Genomic DNA, 21,076 nt, shown 5'->3' on the forward strand with positions numbered 1-21,076 from the left:
GTAAGAATAACTGTCTGCTTCTTTACCATATTTTTTCACACACATTTTTCACACAACTAATTATGGAGTGAGAATGAAAATAAAAGTATGAGAATGAGTTTCTATTCCCTCCTAAGTATCTAAAGAGGCGTGTGATGTTGATGACGGAAGGCTGTTTGGTAAGTTTATTTCTATTATCATCGTCAACATTCTTGTCACAGGTGTGCTGTTATCTTAAACAGCACATCTGAACTCTTGTAACTTAATGACCCATCAAATAAAAAACGAAAAAGTAAGGAAATGTGACACTTCTTTGTTTGACTTGAGGGCCACCTAAAGCCTGCCATTGTTGTGGTCCTTTGCCTCAACTGTATGAACCACACTTGCACATCTACAGGAGCACAGGACGTCAGAGGCTTGATGTGTTGAGATTGAAAGAGAAAAAGAAAAGAGAAAACACGGAGTTAAGCTAATTATGGTAATTCTAACATATATAGACTGATAAATGTATTTCTTGAAATAATGGTAATTAATTGTGACATTTTTATTTATTATAGCATTTGATCATAATTACAGTGGGATGAGGAAACTCTATAGACGGTCTGCCTCTCAACCAGCTAACGTGAGTGCTACTTGAAAATCCACTCATTGTATACTATCTTTATTTTTTTCGCAAAAGACAAAACAATAATGCACCTAGTGTTTCTCAAAGAAGAAAACATTTTATGCCCACATCTTAAACGTTTTTAAGTTATTTATATCATATCAGAATCAGCTTTACTGGCCAGGTAGGTAAAGATACAAGGAATTTGACTCCGGTTTAACTTTCAAGCATTAAACATGAAATATTAAACTAAAAACTACAAGCCTACCTTAGACATTAAACTAATATGTATATGTTACAAGACACAATAGTGCAATGATGAGGAGTGCAAAGGATGCTGAAATAATATGATAAAAATGTAATTATGTCATAGATGGGTTCATTCATGAGGTAGACAGTTTTCCAGTATTTCAAGTAAGATATAATAACTATAAAACGAAAATAATAATATAAATATTTAATGTTAAATATTATCATTTATTTCATCTTAACATTAGAATATTGTTGGTTTATTGATCCATGCATGATAAAAATGCGTTTTCATTCTTACCTGTAGGGGGCAGCACTACGCTGGAGCCGATGTTTGCTCTACCTCAGGAACCGTAGAAGAAGAAGTTAAGGGCGGCCTTCAGCGGATACAGCACATCCAGTCAAGTTATTTTAGCTATAACGAAAAATCAGTTTCCCTCCTTTTAGGTAACCGACTTAAGGTTTGTTTGGAGTACAGATCCATTCATGTAAGTACGAACAGCTGCCACTGTTAAATATTTTTGTGATATTAACCAGGTCTAAGGCAGGAGCTAAACATGTACTGCTCGCTATTGTTTGCGTTGGGGAACTAGTTCCACTTGGACATGCCTGTGCTTTGTTAGGTTCAGTCTACTTCCTACAAACTTAGTCGGGTAACGTCATACAGATGGTTAGGTTTGTGTGACTCCGACACCGGAAGGAACTGTTGAGTTTTGCCAATTTATATTATTTGCGTATTGGTAGTAGTTAAAGTATGTGAGCGACGAATCGCTAACCTTAGCTAGCAAGTGATGATTGCTAACGAGAAGTCTACACTTGGCGGTCCCGAGCCGAGGGGAACACACACGTGCGCTAAATGTCATGTGTCCATTATCGGACTACGAGATGCTTCCTCAGTCATAAAAATGAACTCGCTTGATATCTTTATTTATAACCTCTCTTCCATCGTGAAATATGAATTTGGCGATCAAAGCCTTTATACATGGAAATGTCCGCAATATAAAGTTAATTTTGGATTTGTGAACCAAGACATTATTGGCGTACCCAACTGAAGCTAACACAGTCACTATCTTATTATTACAGTATTATGTGTTGATGTAATCAACATTTTCATTTAATAATTATATAGTTTAACTGCCAGAACAGTAGCTGGTATAAAACATTTATATTTGGCGGTATATTAGGTCCTAAAAATTAAGATCAAAATATCACAGCAAAATCACAACAACAAAGATCACAACAAATACCTGGTGTGCTCCCATACAAACTCGTTAGGCAGCCAAGGTGGCTTTGTTTTTATTTTTGTCTTATGTAAAACTTGAAACAAGTGTTTTTGTGTTAACTAAAACGCTAAACGCTGAAATATTAGTCAGTGACATAGAAATGACGTCCGATAATGGACCCCGTGCTTTCAGATGCTATGTTAAAACAGTTTCGCCTGGCCAAAAAGTATACCCTTTATTGCCCAAAGCTTCTGATATGTAGTTTTTAATGTGATACAAAATACAATACAAGGCTAAAAAACTGTTTAGTCAACGTTATCAACTCGCGAGCTAACATAAACGTCCAGCCCTTATTTCCGGAACCACACGTTTGTCGTCATCACTAAATGCGGAAGCGATGAACACAGAAGGCAGGCGGGCTGAAGCTCGTGCAATAATAAAACGCCGGCAACACCGAACGTCAGATCTGTCGGTTAACCAGTTGGACAACTTGTGGATGGTGATTAATGAGAAGCAAGGAGTGTATTTATTTGTCATGTGTGTGTGTGTGTGTGTGTGTGTGTGTGTGTGTATGTGTCTGTCTTTTTTTTTTTTTTTGCCAATTTAACAACTCAGTTTATGTATCTTTTTCATCATTTCAGGTTCTGACTAAGGAGTGGACAATAAAACACGCAACATGTCTGGAGCGTGTCAGGACAGAAGGAGTCGCTGGCAGGAGATTCAGAAAGGCCTACAGTTCATCCAGTAAGTGTCACAGTTTAGGTCACTGGTTGATAAAGTTGGGAACACCTGAGTAACCAATCTTCACTTGTTTCATATCTCTAACCCTAATAAGTACTTGTGTAAAGTGTAATGGCTGTACAGACACCGACCAGCGCTTGTCTGCTGCCTGTGTTTGCTGGCCTGTTTTAAAGACAAGGTTTAGGTACCTCTTTAGACTGCAGTATGCAAAGATGATTTGTCAGCTTGCCGACAGTTTCACAGCTGATTACAGGCTTTATTTGGTTTTGTTTTTAATATTGAAAACATGATCTGTATTCCTGAATCAGGCAGACTAGCAGTACTTCCACAATTTGTTTTGCTGCTATGTTGCATTTCATGTTATTTCTATTTTTGAAACGAAAGTGAACCTTAACATACCAATAGCGTGTTTTCTATTTGACTTTAAAGGTATGCCAAGCACAGTAGTATTTTAAGTTGTCTGTCATTTTAAAGAGACTTTACATTTTAAATAAACTTAAACCTTAACTCTAAAGACTAAAAAAGGATCCTATAAATGCCCTGCAAAGAAAAGCAGCAGTGAACAGGAATTATAGTGACAACTTTATGCTATTTACTGGTGGCATATTAAATGTAACTTGTTTGTGTACACCCCAACATGATCTGTGTAATCTGTAAGGTATTGCCGTATTCACAACTGTTTTGTCCATTAGTTTTCTTCTCATGAACAATAATCTTAACTAAACATTGTCACCCTGAGTGTGCACAAAAGAATGAGAACAATGCAAGACAGCATTACCAGGCATAAAGAAACCGCTTCACAGTGATTACTGCACAAGTTTCCATCACAACGCTTAATGACGCAACATTATAAATTACAGCTAATTGAAGCCAAACACGTCGTCTTCCCGGTTTATCAAGTGACTTAAAACTGTTGTTGATATTAGTCTTTACGCAAACTGTAGACCTGTTTGTGTATTTTACACACTGTTTATTAATGTCTAAAGTTTAAAACATTTATTGTTTCATTGTGTAGATTTGGAAACATCACCCATATAATTTATAGCTGCTATTTTTCCAACGTAAACATAGCTGTAATAACTTAACAAACACACACCTTCCTTTCTTTAGTTTTAACGACAATGCCACAAAGAATATATTGTTTAAACTGAGGTCATTCAGATCAACAAGACATATTAATAATAATATTAAAAATATTAATACAAATAATAAAGCATTATTTTTAAATGGTTTGGATAAATATGAATTATAAGACTTGTGGATGTACTAAAATGCATCTTGAAAATATTTGTTAGATGTATCAATAAAAATTTGATTCTTTGTATTGAATATAAGTTTACTGATCAGCCCACTTTATATTCTCCTCTTTATCTGCCAAGGTTTCTAACATGAACTTATTTTTACTTTCAGATCAACCCTTCCATTTCCTGGAAGTCAAGATCAGTATGAGGTAAGCGCTGTTAAAAATAGCTTTCCAACTTATAACAACACGTGTGGGACATGGAGTTAAACTGAAGGGATGAGGGCTGGGGTGCATGCGAGTCATCCCGTGACCTTCTTTTTCTTAATTAAAGGTGCCTGCATGAGGACAAAGATTGTCTTCACTGATGTAGTTCTTTTTCATTTTACAGGTGTTCATAAAGGATCTGGTGTGGAATCTTTTCGGGGAAGGAAACGACGTGTTCAGAGAAGGCGACTGGACAAAATCCATCGAGATGTACATGGAAGCCCTGAGTATCGCCGACTACGCTGACTCCGAAGAAATCTGTGTTCCAACAGGTTTGCTGGAAAAGCTGTATGCAAATCGAGCTGCTGCGTACCTTAACATTGTTCCGGTGAGTAGATGGTGACCATCACACTTGACTCCATCCACTTTGAATTCGCTCTCCCTCTGACCTCGCCAAACATTTTACATATGCAGTTAAATAATAGAGGGACAGTCCAAAATACAACAAGCAGTTTTAGTCTTGTGCTAAACAAAAGAAATGCTGAATAAATTTCATTAGTTATATTGGAGCTGCACTCTCTGAACTCTCTGAATCGTACTGCATCACTCTGCACTTTTACCGCCCGTGTCTGTGCTTTAGTGTCTATATAAAAGCCCATATTTGATTAACCTCTTAAAGTCTCAGGGCCTTTTATATTTCTCTCTGAAATATTGACACACCTCTTGTCGACTGCCTACGTCAGGTGTAAGTGTCATTACTAATAACGCCTGCAGTCTGTTTGTGTGTACCAGCTCCAGGTGCCCTGTTATCATGCATGCATGCTCACTGGCACACCCTAATAGAACAGAGGGGTCATTCATCTTGTACGTCACACTTGCGCTTTGCTGCCTTTAAGTCTCTTGAAAGAATCTGAAATTCTACATATTTTTCAAGAGAATGACTCACAACACTGTTAAAATGTGATTTATAATTGCAACCCTGTAAAACAGACTGTGCTGTGTCTGTGCCACAGAGTGAGCTAAGTGCTGGAATCTCCCATTATATACTTTATTATGATCCAGACTGCTTGGAAGAAATGCTGGTATAAAGGGAATGACGTCAGAATAGTGTGTGCACAAGAGTTTCCTTTCAAAACACACAACAAACACTAGTGAGGACGTGTAGAGACGGACAGAGAAGGTGCATGAAGAATATTTAATTCTTCATCTCAGACTCCACAATTTGAGGCACTGTGTGACTGCAGTTTTACAGTCTTACAGGACAGGAAGGTCAATTTGATAGAGTGGGGTGGGGCTGACCTCCTTAATTCTGTGTTTTTATGAGGTGGTTTATTTAATTTTATGTCCGTATCTATCTTTCATATGTCACAGGATCAAATAGTAACTATGCGTCTTGTTTTTGTTAACGCTTGAGGTATGAATTCCTGTCCTCAATACTGTTCAAGCTTGAAAATCAAGCATCAAAAACTGATTTAAAAAAACAAAGTTACAAGTCTAAAGGAAGTGTAATTCATATCTCCATATTTATGTGTAGGGCTGGGGCGACTCGTCGACATAATCAATAATGTGCGTCGCAAAACAAGAGGGCTGATCTAAGAGCTGGAGCACAGTTATGCACATGCAGATATGGATCTTGTCCCTCACTGCTGGCGGTCTCCTAAGGCGCCTCGTTCTGAGGAGCGCTGGTTTGAGCCTTAAACGTTTTGAATGAAGACCCGGTACGATGTTCAATATAAGCTTAACTTTCTCTCTGCTCGCTCGTATTTACTGTCACTCTGCTGCTCTCTCTCTTACCTGCTCGACCACTCACTCAATGCGCACGTCACAACCGAAGACAATGAGAGGAGAGGAGGGATGTGTTCAGGTCCAGTTGGGAAAAATTTAACTCGATCTTTTTTATAGAGGCGAGGGTTAGATATAGGCCTCTATGACATACAGTGATGAAATGAATCTGTGTCATAGCGATCCTTTTGAATCTGAGGTCCAGCATTTTTGTATAGTCTATTATTATTATTTATTATTAATTTGATAATTATTGATATTACACAGCGATGTGGAAATTGGAGACTAAAAAAAGTAATCCTAAAAACTAAAATCTTCAGAGTAATCCATAAATTAGTAATTTGATTAATTGACTAATAGAAAAAATAATCGTTAGGTGCAGTCCTATTTATGTAGTCTCCATTCGGTTTGTTTGGATATAGTTCTGTATTTAGGGAAATTATCTTATTCGCCTTGCAAAGAGTTCAGTGTAAAATCAATACAAAATCAACATTTCTGTAGGCTAATGCAGGTTAGCTTAGCTAGCCCAAGAACAGGGAATCAGGGAAACTAGACTCGTCCTATCCACTTCACCTCATCTGTTTTACCCAAACCGAAACACGTGTAAAAACGACTGCAGGCACGATCACAACACCCTTCTGTGATAACTGTGACATCACATTTCTCTCTGCTCTGAATGAGGGGCAATTTCACTTCCTAGTTGCTCACAACCACTTCCTGGAGTTTCTGAGGATTGTCTGGAAATGACTCCTCCAACAAAGACTCATCGATAAGGATTTCTCGATTGGATCCGATTCTGATTCACATGGTCCCGATTCGATTTCCCTTTCACTTAAGTATCGATTTGTTTAGGGGTATTTCAGTTACAATATCAGTGCCTCTAACCTGGTGCATTATCAAAATATTTAATGTTTACAATAAGAATTGACCCAAAAGAAGTTGCATCATGTACTTTTATTTAACATGACAAACACACAGCAGTCAACACAATATTAACAATTTTCTGAATTAGACAGCTTATGAACTTTTTTTTCCTGTTTCAGATTTGTAGTCTGTACGTCTGGCACACACGTTTTGATTAAACGAACTGGGCTTCAACTTGCCATGAGATCTCATAGTCATAGATCACACACAAAACACATGAGACTAAGAGTTAATAGAAAATACACTTGCAGCCAAAGCCGACACTAACGGAAAGTAACATAAACATAAGTGCAAAACTAACTTACATATTCATGACACACACGATAAAAAGAGTCGGTCAGCGATCACTGATGTCTCCGTAGTTGGTGCAGTGAACAAGTCCGGGCATGTCTCCCTCACTGCCGTGTTTCCGGGGGATGCGCTGAGTCGTGTTGCGTTCAGGAACACTCAGAAACGTGAGTGATCAGACACATATTTTTAAAAATCGATCTCGGGATTTTTTAATGGATATTGGGTCATTCAAATTAAAATCGATTTGAATCGCAAATTGTTTTTTGAAACCCCGCCCTAATAGCCAAAGCTGTCAGTGTTACCAATTGTTGCCTTTTATTTATCAGGTAATTTACCAGCCTCTTATTATATAAGATTAAAGGAAGGATTGTTACCTTAAATAGGTTGCAATAACCTTGACAACATATTGTGGTGATTTGAGGTTCAATGAGATGTGCAGTAATTCGGTTTTCATGAGATAAAAAGATGAATAAAAATGCATTAATGAGGTAGAAAGTTGATGAATTGTTTATTGAATGTGTGAGTTGCATCCCTAATGAATGGACTTAAACTATAGACAACATTCTTTATATTTTACTATAATATAATTTAATATCACATGATGCAAAGTGATGGTTTGTAGGCTCTGCTGGATCGAACTTCATTGGACAGATAAGGTCAAAACAAATGACTCAACGGCGCCGAATAACTCACTAAGAGGTAATCTCCCCATTTCATTAGCTCAGAAATAAGTCTATTATTACACACCTTGAACACTTCCCTATATTTCAAAGTGAACAGAGGGATTTTGAAAGTTGCGACACAAAGGAATCCCCTGAGAAAACATCCATTTGGGTAAAATTGCTGCTTTCAGAGAAACATTGTGTCCCTCTCCCCACCTGCGTCTGCCAGCTTTAAATCTTGTTACATGGCACTAAAAACACTCTGCTGTCTCCAGGGACAACCCCACCCATACCTTCCTCGACTCACCCAACATGTTAAGTCAATTTATGATCAATGAGAAGCTCCTTTGTTCTGTGTTCACTGCAGCACTCTGGTCAAACTCATGTTTCTGTTTTTTCCTAGGGACTGTACGACCAAGCATTAGAAGACTGTGAAAAGGCTCTCCAGTTGAACGAGGGGAACTACAAAGCGCTGTACAGGAAAGCCAAATCGTTGAAGGAGTTGGGGAGACATCAAGAAGCCTATGAGGCTGTTGCCAAATGCTCTCTAGCAGTGCCTCAGGTAAGTGTGTTTTACATTACCCGACACCGATTCTAATGGTTTCCTTAAAATATGAGCTCAATGACATTTAGTTTTAATTAAGTAATTTCAGGTAAAGCTGTTATAGATACCACTTTGATGTAATCAGCAGGCATGTTTAGTTTGTGTTCGTCTAATCTCTATTTACAGACTCTACATAGAAAAGTAGAATCTGTAGGCAGGGACGTGGGTTTTAGGGATGGCAAGTGTTCTTGTTTCCGTTAGTACTACGCTTGTAGTAAAAACAGTCTGTGTGGAGAGCACACATAATGCGCTGTAATGACATCCCGGCTCCCTTCAGCGGCTATCTGAAGATGATTTATCTTCTTATTAATCTCTATAAACAGATATCTGCATGCTAACAGCTAAAAATCCGCTTTAGATCTTAAATTCAACTTGAGACAAATTCCCTTGACACAGTGTCACAAAAGCTGTTCATATTTCCAGACTTCTTCGAACACATCAGAAATGATCGATCCGACCACCGTTCAACAAACAAGCATTTTAAAAGTGCTTTTCTTCTCCTCTTGAGGACAGACCTGACAGAGCTTCCCGCTTGGCGGGAAGTCGAGTGTCACTCTGATGTCGCAGGAAAATGTTGTCAAGATGTAGACGACTTCTCTTTATGTCTTAGTTCAATAAAACACTGACGATTAGAGGCAGTTTACGTCAACAACACTGATTTAGACATGTGGCATCTTCACAAAGTTGAGAAAAATAAACGTACAAGGACTAGTGCTTTCAAAACTGGCAAAAATTGACATTTGATTATTCCTTCTAAAAAAACACAGGTTCGAACTATTTGAATATCTATTAGGACATACCTACACAACGAGAGACAAACTTATTTGCAGAGATATATGTATTTAAACATGCCTTTTTAATAGATCACCATCTTCCTACACCTTCCAAGATAAACAACCAAAATAAAGGGGTGCTGGTTTAGCTCAGTTGGTAGAGCAGGCGCCCCGTGTACAGAGGCTACAGTCCTCGACGCACTGATCACATGCTCGACTCCCGGTCCCAGATCATTTGGTGCATGTCATCCCCCACTCTCTACTCCCCACATTTCCAGTCTCTCTTCAGCTTTCAATCTTTAAAAAAAAAATGTTTGTTTACGGACATTCAGTGCTCCGAGCGAGCTGTGGTGTGACAGGTGTTAACATAAACATGTCTTTTAAAAAGATCAACATCCCTACACCTGTCTGTTCTGCTGGGGGTGAGAATCTCTCTCTCTCTCTCCGGCCGGGTTGGGATTTGAATTCTCCGCCGTCATTTCCACACACCACACGGTTGTTGTATTAGCTCATTTCAGCTGGACTAAAGTGAATTATTGACATATATCATAGTATAAAGTGATGTTGTGATGCATTCAAAGATGCTCCGTAACCAAGAGAGTGTGTGCGAGGACATACGGGAGCACGCGAGACAGCCGCAGTAGTGCTGATTCTTTTTATTTCACATCAAATATTTATTTTTTTTCCTACAATTTAACTATATTTTCAAATGAGAATAAATTAGAAATTTGTCGACAGCCCCAAAAAGGACCAGATCAGTGCACGCGCACACAAATGAATGCCTGCAGGTTTTGTAAAAACAATCTTGATATTGATAAAAGCATATTGGAAAATATTATGTTTCCTCACGTTTATAAAATTCCAAAATACTCTGAAACACATTTTCTACGCTTTTGTGCACATAACAAAAACTGCCCGAAGATAAAATCGTGTCTTTTTAAAACACTGTCATCTTTCCCCAGGATGCCAGTGTCACACAGCTGACCCAGGACCTTGCCAAAATTTTGGGATTAAAAATCCGTAAAGCTTATGTAAGGAGTAAGGTACGTGTGGCTCAGTAGACTACTTATCCTAAATGTTAGAATTTATGTCATGAAAAAATAGAACCTGTAATCTCAGTTTTGTTGCTTTGATACTGTCTGAGAAACAAATGAGAAATTAAATAAGCTGTTTTTTGTTCCGTTTCAACAGCCTGCCTTGAATGTTATGCGAGGATCAAATTATCAGGATGCATCGTGTGACAAGGTTAGCAACATGACATTTCCAACAAACTGTCTAACATATGTCTTTGTACTCTCCCTTTAAAGTGTTTAATGAATTTCTCCTGCATTCTTTCAGTTTTCGTACGACTCGTGTTCAGTTGAAGATATAGAAATTGGTGAGTTAAAACTTAACACAGCTTTGGTTTGATAATTAAAGGGGGGTTAGGAGAAGAGTCACTCATCCTGTTTTTCCCCGATGTGTTCCAGAAGTGCCTCAGGCGACCGAGGACAGCAGCACCGTGTCTCCTGTCCCGGCTCCAATTCAAACCCCGGCGGCGGTGCTCCCGCCTCTAAATGAAGCAGTGGATGAACTCCCCGCCATCAACAGCATCTCATCTGTGCCCGTGTCTGAGCCTCCGGGCTTCGAGTCCGTTTCCCTGCCTGTGTCTGTCCCCTCGTCTGTTACTCTTCCTGTGCCCACATTTGTTAACGGGTGCAGGAACAGTAAGCCTTGCCCGATTCTCGAATCCAGTCAGGACTTTGACGCAGACATTATCGGGGACGACTTGGACGATCTGCTGGATCAAGCTGGTCCCGAGTCAGCCATGGTACGTGGGCAGACGAGATGAATTAAACGTGACAAGGTGTTGATTTCTGAACATGCCTGACTTTTCTTTGTCTTTTCCTTCAGGTCATACCCACAATGAAGGGGCCTCTTCCTCTGCCAACCAGTATTGCCTCGGGCAGCTCCATGTCCAGTCCATTCCTGATGCCATCTCACATCAACCCTTTCCTCCACAGCAGCACGCAGCAGTGCACCGTCACTCTGCCCCCGCTGTATCACAAATCAGGGACTAGCACTTATTTTGGCATGGACACTTTTGATGCCCTTACACCACCGTTGGACTCCCTGGATAGTCTCAGCATAACAGACTTTAAAACAGGTAGACTACATTGTGTCCTAGCCTCCTTACTAATGTTGCTCTACTTACATTTAAATTAATCCATTTGTGTTTTTCTCCCCTCTCTCTCAATCTCAGATTACGCTTCGAGTCCATTCATGCCACAGGTAATCTTTGTTTATGGTTTTATTTATTGGACGTTATCTGTATAAACATGTACTAAGCTTATATTTTTCTTGTTTTTTAACAGCTGAACATTAATGCCACCCCTATGGGAATGGCTGTGGGTATGCCTGAAGTGAAGGGTCTCCCTGCTGCTGTGGATTTAGCGAAGAACCCGTTAGCTGAAACACACGAATTCAGACAGGCGTGCTCAAGCTGCTACGTCAAAACAGGTGAGAGAGTGTTTTCACAATCCAGTTGTGTGTCTGTGTTGTTGTTGTTTTTTAATATATTAATTTCTTACTCTACATCCTCAGGGCCTGGTGTGTTGGATTATGCACTTCATACAGAAGAGCACAAATGCAAAAAGGACGCTTTACTGGGCAGAATCAAACACTCGCCAGACAAATCGTGGAAGCTCATTCGGCCCAGACCAACAAAAACGCAATATGTTGGACCTTATTACATTTGCAAAGGTAACATTTCGACATGTGTACATTTTCTTGGTCAGAAATAGTTGCATTTGCTTTCATATTATGTTTGTCCTAAAAATGATCACAATGTCTGGTTTCATGGGCGTGATACATTTGCACCATTACTTCCTCTGTGCTTTATTTCTACATGGCTTCTATTTCCCAACCTTCCCTTATTTATTATTCATGGAATTCAGAAAGGAGTATTTGTCTCCTTATTTCAGACACTTATATAACATCTACACTAAAGTCTTCCCAATGTTGTTTCAGAGGTGGCCGTGGGAAAAGAGTGCCTGTACCCCGGACACTGCACATTTGCATACTGTCAGGAAGAGATTGATGTGTGGACTCTGGAGCGGAAAGGGTTTATCTCCAGAGAACTACTCTTTGATCCTTACGGGCCAAACTCCAACGTCAGGTTGACTGTCCCAAAAATCTTACAGGAGCATCATGGGATATTCATGTTTCTGTGTGGCGTGAGTATTTGCAGCGCTGTTTTTAATTACAGTGAGAGGAAAAAATGCTCCCCTAATTGCAGGGGTTGACAATAAGCACAATTTCCACTGGCCCTGAAATAATTTATTTCGGTAATATTTTAAGGTTAAATTTTGTTTCTTTTTATGTAAGGGTTCTTATTACTGAATGTGTTCAATTGTGGAACTATTATAAACTCATAAAAATAGACCAAAATAATCATATGGGTATAAATAAAGAGGTCTAATTTTTTAAATGAAAGCTTACCGGCGCCTACTTTCTGTCGGCACACACACAACCTCACTCTGTGAGTGCGCTGAAGGTGTAGCTTTTAAAAGTAAACACTCTCACGTCCGCTCCATGAACGGTCCGTTTATGTAGCCACAGCGCTAACGTGCACCGGGACGAGTTGCCGCTGATAACAGGAATATACCAATGACTGTATATATAGATGGACAACGCGTCTCCATCTGCTCCCATTGTGAGTAATTGATGCCAAAATAGCCCCTGTGATAGGCGCTGCCATCTTGTGATGGTGACGTCATATGGAGCCAGGGACTGCAGAGTAGAGATCAGCGAGTGAAGCGGCCGTAGCCACTTCCGCTAACCCAAACACACACTTAGGATCCCGCACGCCGGCGTGTTTAACAGCAGAACAGCTTCTCTAGAGACAGAGCTGTCAATCATCATTTTGACAGCATCAAATAACTAATTAAAAATAAACTTGACAGAAGAATGAACACTTGGAGGTAAATCAGCATGATAAGAACTAGCTATAATGACCGAAACCATGTTTGAGAAAAATGTATCGGGCGTGTATTTTGTTTTTATAGTTTGACTCATGTCCCACCTGTTTACATGGAGGAGGCGGGCTTTATGACCTACACTGCAGCCAGTCAGCAGGGGGCGCCCGAAATTTTTTGGAATCACTTTTATGGAGCGGTCATGTCGTTCGTCTTTTTATACAGTCTATGGAATACACACACACTTAGCCACCTCACGTAACTGCCCGCCTGGCTCAATCATCCCACAGGAGCATATTTACAGTTTTACTCTGCATGCACAGCGGTGGGAAGTAAATCGGTGATGGTATTGAAAGCGGTATACCACCCACCCCTATCTTTTCCACTTTTTTTCATTGTCCAGTGCACTCTGCTCCCCCCCCCCCCCCCCCCCCCCCCAACTGTTGCCCTTTTACCCTGGCATTTTACTAGTCCGCGGTAGCTTGCTAACATCAGTTAGCGTGTTCTAGAATGACAGTTGGTCTGTCGCGAGTGCAGCGACTAGCAGCTCGGTAGCCAAAGTGCCTGCAGTGATGCTGACATCGGATGCAGAATACCGTGGGATTCTGTGTAGAAAGTAATCGGTCCCGTCCATTGGGACTGTGAATCTCGGGAGGGCTACTATATTGTGCACACTGTGGATCCTAATGGCACACCGGGCCAGTTAAATGCTTTATCTATTGGCCCGGGGGGTTACTAACATACCTTCGGGCCACCCGGCTAGTGCTTATGTCGAGCCCTGAACTGTAAATGTTTATTTCCCCTTAAGAAGAAACAGTCCTCTGTTGTTCTGGCAACAGTTGATAGTCCACAACTTTTACAAGCAGGTAGTTTATCCAAACAAGAACTGAAGGCCATTTAACACAGATATGTTAATGGGAACAGCATGGAGTGGTGCTCTTCGTGTATCTATCAGGTGGTATGTTGCAGGCTAAAACAACTCTCATCAATCTGCTGTGTTTAACAGAATACTAACATTTTTCAAATACATGTTTATTTCAGGTGTGCTTTGATCACAAACCCAGAATAATCAGCAAAACCAACAAAGATGACGCCTCACTTTGCTCTCATCCAGTGACAAAGCACGACTTTGAGGTTCATAAGTAAGTCATTAAACATTTTACATTCTGAAACCGTCATTTAGTGTGTGCATTTATAGTTTAGGTATTCTACCAAAGCAAGACCTTGAGATAATGAGAGCAAAAACATGTTGTTGTCCCGTTTGTCTGTCAGGTGCCTGGTCCACATTTTGAAGGAGAACACAGTTCGTTATTCCAAAATCAGACAGTTGAGTTCTCAGTGCCAGCTGGATCTCTGTCGGCATGAAGTCCGCTACGGCTGCGTGCGAGAAGACGACTGCTTCTACGCCCACAGCCTCGTCGAGCTGAAGGTCTGGATGATGCAGCACGAGCTCGGTAAGTCTGCATTAAAATACTCCAACGGGCCTGATGGTGTTGGAACACAGTTAATCTAATCTGTTCCTTATTTCCCATGAGCGGACGAGGACACCTGTGCAGTATTTTACACTCCTTAAATGTAGTATATTACACATTTTTATTCCCCATCATATAGGTATCACTCATGAAGGTATCGTCCAGGAGGCAAAGAAGTTTTGGAATGCAACAGCTTCGTTGCAGGGGGCTCAGGTAAGACCAGCATAACGACTTTGTTCACTGCTTTCACACGTTTGTTGCTTTCTGCTAGCATCAAATAAAATCAAAACAGAGGCATCTCTGTTGCTTTGTGTTTATTACAAATACTTTAACCTGCATCTCACATTTCCCCAGCAGCTTGCTTGTGTTCAGAGAAGATTCGGGCCTCCAAATCTGAAGATGATGTTTGTCTGCGGCCAGTGCTGGAGGAACGGCCAACTAAGCGAAGCTGACAAAAACAAGAAGTATTGCTCAGCCAAGGCGAGACACACGTGAGTGTTATGCAGCTTCTCACACACGGATTTCAGACGGGCTGTGAATAAATGAGTAAAAAGATAATAAACTCCGACACACTCGGCTTCTGTCTTCTGTCTCAGGTGGGCGAAAGACAGGCGGGTGGTGCTTGTAAGTTCCCATGAAAGGAAAAAGTGGACGACAGTAAGACCGCTTCCAACCAAAAAACCCATCCCGTCTCAGTTTGAGGTATGTGCCCATCATTATTTCTTCTACTTCTGATTAAAGCAAACAAGTATCCAGCATAGTCACCAAATGTTTTTATTCTTTCTCAGATTTGCATGCATGTGACAGCTGGCAAAAAGTGTCAGTACATTGGGAATTGCACGTTTGCTCACAGCATAGAGGAAAGAGACCTTTGGACGTACATGAAGGAAAACAACAGTGAGTTTCCTCGAGGAGACAGGCCCTTTCACTTGGTCGAATTTAATTAGTCGTATTTAATTAGTACATGATGCGACAGAAGTAATCTCACACACTTAATTCCTTCCCTTCCTCCCTTTAGTTCCAGATATGGATCAGCTGTATGAGCAGTGGCTGCTGTCTCAGAAGCCTGGCTGGGGTGACGACGCCTCCAATAACTCCGTGAGGGAGAACGGCAAACAGATCCACATGCCGACAGACTACGCTGAGGAAGTGGTGAGTAAAAGAGCTCAGGAAGTATGACGACACGTATACAGACAGTCTGCAGTTCTGCAAAGCATTGTTCGAGCAGCTGTGAGGAATGTGGATGTCGTCTGATAAAGAAAAAAAGCAAATGGGCATTATAGCGATCTCTGCTGAATGATGGTCCGACTCTTTTACATCATCCTTTTATATCTTAAAATGTGTCACTCTAGTCCTTTAAATGTTCAATTATGTTCGATCATAACCTTGACATGATGTATTTTAAACCTACAATGAAAATGAATTAATCTTACGATTTATATTGTCATGAATTTCACTATTTATTTAACCATTAATGCACAATTTTCCTTTTACAAAAGACAAACTCAAAGAGGACTGCATATAAAAATAATTAGATATTTTCACATTTTGTCCCATAGATCTTAAATACAACACGAACAGTGATTTATAGTCTTTCTCCGTTAAACCCACGTGTTAATTAGTGCTAATTGCTCGACATGCGGTTCTATGGTGCACACGGCTACTCTAGCATCTTTGCTAACATGCATTAAACCTTAAATTTAAAACTATGGAAAGATTTTTTGCATTGTGTCATTATTAAGCTGCTAAAATAAATAATTACCATGTGCCCTTATCGACCAGGCGCTGATTAATTAAAAGTGCCGTTATCATTTAAATACCTAGCAAGACATGTACGCCGTGTCTATCGTTCTGCTTACCATAAAACCTTTTCAAAATAAAAGCATCAGTGTTTTTAATGTACCTAAAAGGAAATGTATACAAAGCTTTGAGAAAGGTACCTTCAGAATAATTATAACTAATTATTTTGGTTACTTGCAGGCATGAGGGAGAGATATAGATTTTAAATGTGATATTTTTTTCACTGTTTTTACCTGTTAAATTACCTTTACTTTATAACACAGCCTTGAAAAAGTGTGATAGACAACTTAGGTGCTTGTTTTTAAACTATATTCCTGTTTATATTCTATATCTAGCTTCTTTATGCGTCCTTCATTATCATGATACTCCTAAATCTGGAAGCATTATCAAATAACAACCTGTGATACATTGTTATTGATTAATATAGACGACATTTTCTTTATTGTATTTTTTTGGCTATATCATCCCCATCTGTTTGCATACGAACCATCTCTAGTTTTGTGTAGGAACAGGTCAATGAATGTAGCAGTACAGTTAATTTCCTTTCCTAGTGTGATCTGTTATGAAATATGCGCATCTGTTGATGCAGTTAAAACTATCAGTAACTAATGGTTTAAAGAAGAAACTGGCGTTAATTTGTCCTCTGTTTCAATGAGATTTCTCTGTGTGTTCGCAGGCCGGCAATCACTGTTGGCTGTGTGGTAAAAACTGCAACAGTGAGAAGCAGTGGCAGCAGCATATCACTTCAGAAAAACACAAAGACCGAGTGTTTAACTCTGAGGACGATCAGAACTGCTGGCAGTATCGATTTCCCACGGGCACTTTCAAAGTTTGTGAGAGGTAAGATCATCAGCCACAGAAAGCTGCACGTCTCAGCCCGATTCCAGCCCTTTTTGATGGTTCCTCATTTGATCTTGTGTTCTGACAGGTTCCTCAAAAGCACGTGCACAGAGGACGAGTCGTGTAAGCTGGCACACGGGGAGCAGGAGCTAAAAGAGTGGATGGAGCGCAGGGAATTCCTTTTGATGAAACTTGCCAAAGCCAGAAAAGACCATCTTATAGCACCAAATGACAATGACTTTGGAAAATACAGTTTTCTCCTTAAAGACATTATTTAAATGTGATGGCAATATTCATGCTCACTTGCAAATAATGCAGTATTCAAACAGTGATGAGTCAGGTGATCCTTGAGGGGCCTCTGAGGTGACCAGGAAGTAGCCTGATCCTGGCATGATTTTAAGAGGATGTTCAGGACCGGCCCTCTGTTTGGTGGCTGGCTTACTTTGGTTCGAACAGGTGTGTTATCGCTAACAGCAAAAACTGAGTGTGAGACACTTGATGCTTTTGCTATGCACCATCCAGTAGACTATCTGAGAATGGGGGTGAAAACAGCATGTGTAAACCATGTTCAGATACTTACAGTTGACCTAAAAAGTACTTTCTTTTCATAAGCAGTTTGTATGTTAATGACCTTTACCCTTCAATAAGTTTCAAGTATGGAGTACTTAAATTGAGAGTTCAGTTGACATTCTCACTTTTCCATTTATCTAATAGTGTTACCAGTGTAATGGGCACCACACCAAATAAAGCCTCTTTTTTAATCTGTGTTTAAACTGCTATGTGTCTTTTTAATTACACATCTGGAATCAGTGGTGGAGGAAGTATTCTGAACTTTTACCGGAGTAAACCCAGTAAAGCTTTTGTTGCGATAATATTGTCTATCAGTATTCTTACTGATGCGTAAGCAGCTTGTAGTTGGTGAGGGTAAAGCTTATCAAAAGCTCATCACAAAATCTGTAACAGTATGATTTTGCTCAATTAATTGGCCTGCCATAATATGACTATATCATAGCTCATTAAACATAATAGGAATAGAACAGAAAAGGTGAGAGTGACCATAACCTGGGGGGTAGGCCTACACGATATGAGGAAAATCTGTGATGTTGGATTACGTTGTTCAATATTGCTATGATGATATGACATGCGATTACTATTAGAATTGGCATATTATCTATAACTTACGGTTCCTATGTCTGTAAGCACCTGCTTCTTAGCATGTGTAACACAGGGCCAGTGCTCCTAACAAGTTGTCCCTCAGAATAGTTTCAGAGTTCATATACCTGGGCGGCCCTCTTGATAAATCAAATGTTCCCATGAGAATCTGAATACACGATATGTGTATTTTTTTTTTTCATTCATCTTAAAAATTGCAGGCATTTGCGATGTGTGCATAACGCATGTTGACATCGCAATGACGATGAAATTCGGATTCATCGTTCAGCCCTGTCTGGGGGCATGACATAAGAAGTAATATTGGATCATTGCTTTAGATGATGGAGTAAAAAGTTTTTAAAAATTACTCAAATATAGGGAGTAAAAGTGTGATGCTCAAGTATAGAGCAAGAGTCTAAAAATTCACCATCACAGGCAAAAATTAAAATATTTTCATTGTGATTTAATTTTTAATATTTTGTCCTTCAAAAACAGTTTTTTTCAAACATAATTTTAATTGTCATTTCTGATTCAGAACAATAAACGTTTCGTTTTTAGGAAACAACGGTGGGCAAAATATTTGAAAATCTCACTCACTTTTATTTGATAATTGTCCAACCATCTGGCATCTTTCATTTTCTAAATGGATATCAAAATGTTACAAGGATGCTTGTATAAATTTACGAGCCATTTTCAAAGATAAGTTAATGATACAAGATGCCCTGGTGTTATTTTCTCCCTGAGCATCAGCATTTCAAGTATAGCATTAAAACCCACAGCTTCACTTCATCTTTAGATGACTATTTCAATTCAAACATCACACATCAAAATATAAATACTGTTTTCACATTTGAGAGTCTTTGCCATGTTTGCATCATTACTGCTGTCAAGAATCACTTTAACGCCGCATACCCATCCTGACACACACGACAGCAGCAGGTCGTTCTCTCTGCATTCAGGCCAACAGCTGCTGCAGCTCCTCCACCTCCAGCTTCCACATCCGTCTGTGAAGCGCAGCGAGCTCCGAGAGGTCTGCCATCTTCACGGCGCGGATGACTGGCTCCGGGGAGACGGCCAGGATGACACCCATCACCATGACATATTTGCCTGTAAAAAGGATGCAGCAGGTGGTCGATTGTGCAGTGACAGTAGATTCAAGGAAACGAGGACAGCGATGCGGGGAGATGAAGCGGTTTCTCAGATTAAGTTATTCATGTGCAATCAATATAGTTTTTTTCAAGCTGAATGTTCCTGCAGGAATTATAGGAATTTAATGGCTTTGGATATGGCTTGTAGTAGTTTAAATGATTATTGTTAATGTTATAAGTTGCACATGTGCTTTCCCTTTTATTCAATTATCTGCATTAAGAGAGGTCTATGCTCCTCATTCACCAATTTTGCTTTTGTAGCTTCTTTTGGCTTTAAACAATGAAAGAAAGTACTTCAAATATTTTCACTAAGTTTTATGCTTCATTAGGCGCAGCCAAATTTCCAAACATTCAGACGATGGCACAGAGGATGCTGGTGTTGTTTGGCTCTACGTATGTGTGTGAACATACTTTTAGTGTGATGAACACCAACAAAGCACCCCACAGATCCCAGTTGAGTGATGAACACCTCAGATCTGTTCTGAGAATTGCCACAACAAAACTAACACCAGACTTTGATGCACTGGCAAAAATGGGAGATCAGCAACACTGTTCCCACTAAAAGCGAATGTAAGTATTAACACTGTAATGCTTTTTTCTCTTTATGTTTGATATATATGCATCGGGTGCTAGCCCGACCCATCTGTCAAATTTTAAGTCAATGTGGCCCCTGAGCCAAAAAGTTTGCCCACCCCTGACCTTAACAGTAACATAAGCTCTTAATACGAGTTCAGTAACAAACCTCAGAGTGCTTTCTTTACCTTGGAACAGACATGGTTTTCCTTTGGGAATGTTGTTGACGCCTTGAACAGCAAAGGTCCCCGTCTCATCTATCAGCAGGACGGTGTTTCTGTCCAGCTGGACCTCCAGTACAGTTCCCTGCATCCACACCAGCGAGACCAGCAGAGATCGACCCCTGCCCAGCCTGATGACACATCCATCCTCGCTGTCAGCGGCCCCCCGGTTTTCTGCCGTCCTCAGCTGACCGGACAACACTTTCACGGGCGGCGGACGTTTCCTGTCTACGTCTGTTTTATTCATTATCAACGTCTGCTGTCATTTAACAGCGGCCCAAGACTGGAGTTCGTTATACCCGCCAAACTAGCATGACGTTGTACCGGAAGTAGGGGGCGTGTTTTTCCGGCAGCAAGATTCCAATTTCCGGTCTGGAATCGTTCAAAGTAAAAGTATTACATCTAACTTTTAAATACAGGCTTTGTAAGACTTCATTCAAATATTTTTCGGAAGAAGTTTTTTTTTTCTTTTTATATATATATACTTTTGCCATTCATGACAAAAAATTATTTGCGAGTTTGCGATGAAGAAATATAATAATAAGACCCCAACTAAGAGTTACTGGAATGGAAATCCCATGTGTTTAGAGAAATAGCAACAGATTTAACATATATATTTTCCATCAGTCTATGCA

At 39.9% G+C, this 21,076-nt stretch overlaps 2 protein-coding genes across 5 annotated transcripts; one reads left to right on the forward strand and one right to left on the reverse strand.

Moving 5' to 3' along the window:
- The first annotated feature begins 575 nt into the window (after window positions 1-575).
- Window positions 576-18,114, forward strand: zc3h7a (zinc finger CCCH-type containing 7A). Of its 4 annotated transcripts, XM_069674724.1 has the most exons (24): window positions 576-601; window positions 1,280-1,320; window positions 2,697-2,799; window positions 4,207-4,246; window positions 4,428-4,631; window positions 8,306-8,464; window positions 10,242-10,322; window positions 10,471-10,524; window positions 10,618-10,657; window positions 10,749-11,089; window positions 11,173-11,425; window positions 11,522-11,550; window positions 11,634-11,778; window positions 11,863-12,021; window positions 12,289-12,494; window positions 14,277-14,377; window positions 14,508-14,689; window positions 14,847-14,920; window positions 15,062-15,198; window positions 15,304-15,409; window positions 15,496-15,604; window positions 15,726-15,859; window positions 17,184-17,347; window positions 17,436-18,114. In XM_069674724.1, the coding sequence occupies exons 3-24, from the start codon at window positions 2,732-2,734 to the stop codon at window positions 17,623-17,625; spliced, it is 2,976 nt and encodes a 991-aa protein (XP_069530825.1). In that variant the 5' UTR covers window positions 576-601; window positions 1,280-1,320; window positions 2,697-2,731; the 3' UTR covers window positions 17,626-18,114. The 4 variants fall into 4 exon arrangements, with proteins under 4 accessions (XP_069530825.1, XP_069530828.1, XP_069530827.1 ...); XM_069674727.1 differs by lacking the exon at window positions 576-601 and having other exon boundaries at window positions 1,221-1,320; window positions 15,065-15,198; XM_069674726.1 differs by lacking the exons at window positions 576-601; window positions 1,280-1,320 and adding an exon at window positions 2,538-2,554.
- Window positions 18,115-19,104: 990 nt separating this feature from the next.
- On the reverse strand, window positions 19,105-20,688 carry rmi2 (RecQ mediated genome instability 2). The gene is made up of 2 exons (XM_069674796.1): window positions 20,409-20,688; window positions 19,105-19,606 (listed from the first exon to the last, which is right to left on the reverse strand). Exons 1-2 carry the CDS (start codon window positions 20,686-20,688, stop codon window positions 19,455-19,457), a joined length of 432 nt encoding a protein of 143 aa, XP_069530897.1. The 3' UTR covers window positions 19,105-19,454.
- Between the last annotated feature and the right edge of the window lie 388 nt (window positions 20,689-21,076).

Source organism: Semicossyphus pulcher, unplaced genomic scaffold (genome assembly GCF_022749685.1).
Source record: "Semicossyphus pulcher isolate SPU_LCO1_2020_fin unplaced genomic scaffold, fSemPul1.0.p SCAF_23, whole genome shotgun sequence".
In the NCBI taxonomy this organism is placed as follows: Eukaryota; Metazoa; Chordata; class Actinopteri; order Labriformes; family Labridae; genus Semicossyphus; species Semicossyphus pulcher.

Coding starts and splice junctions, on each gene's coding strand:
- zc3h7a (XM_069674724.1), top strand. CDS start 2,732: ATGTCTGGAGCGTGTCAGGACAGAAGGAGTCGCTGGCAGGAGATTCAG. Junction 14,921..15,061: donor CTTCGTTGCAGGGGGCTCAG/GTAAGACCAGCA, acceptor ACATTTCCCCAG/CAGCTTGCTTGTGTTCAGAG. Junction 17,348..17,435: donor ACTTTCAAAGTTTGTGAGAG/GTAAGATCATCA, acceptor GTGTTCTGACAG/GTTCCTCAAAAGCACGTGCA.
- rmi2 (XM_069674796.1), bottom strand. CDS start 20,688: ATGAATAAAACAGACGTAGACAGGAAACGTCCGCCGCCCGTGAAAGTG. Junction 19,607..20,408: donor AAAACCATGTCTGTTCCAAG/GTAAAGAAAGCA, acceptor TCCTTTTTACAG/GCAAATATGTCATGGTGATG.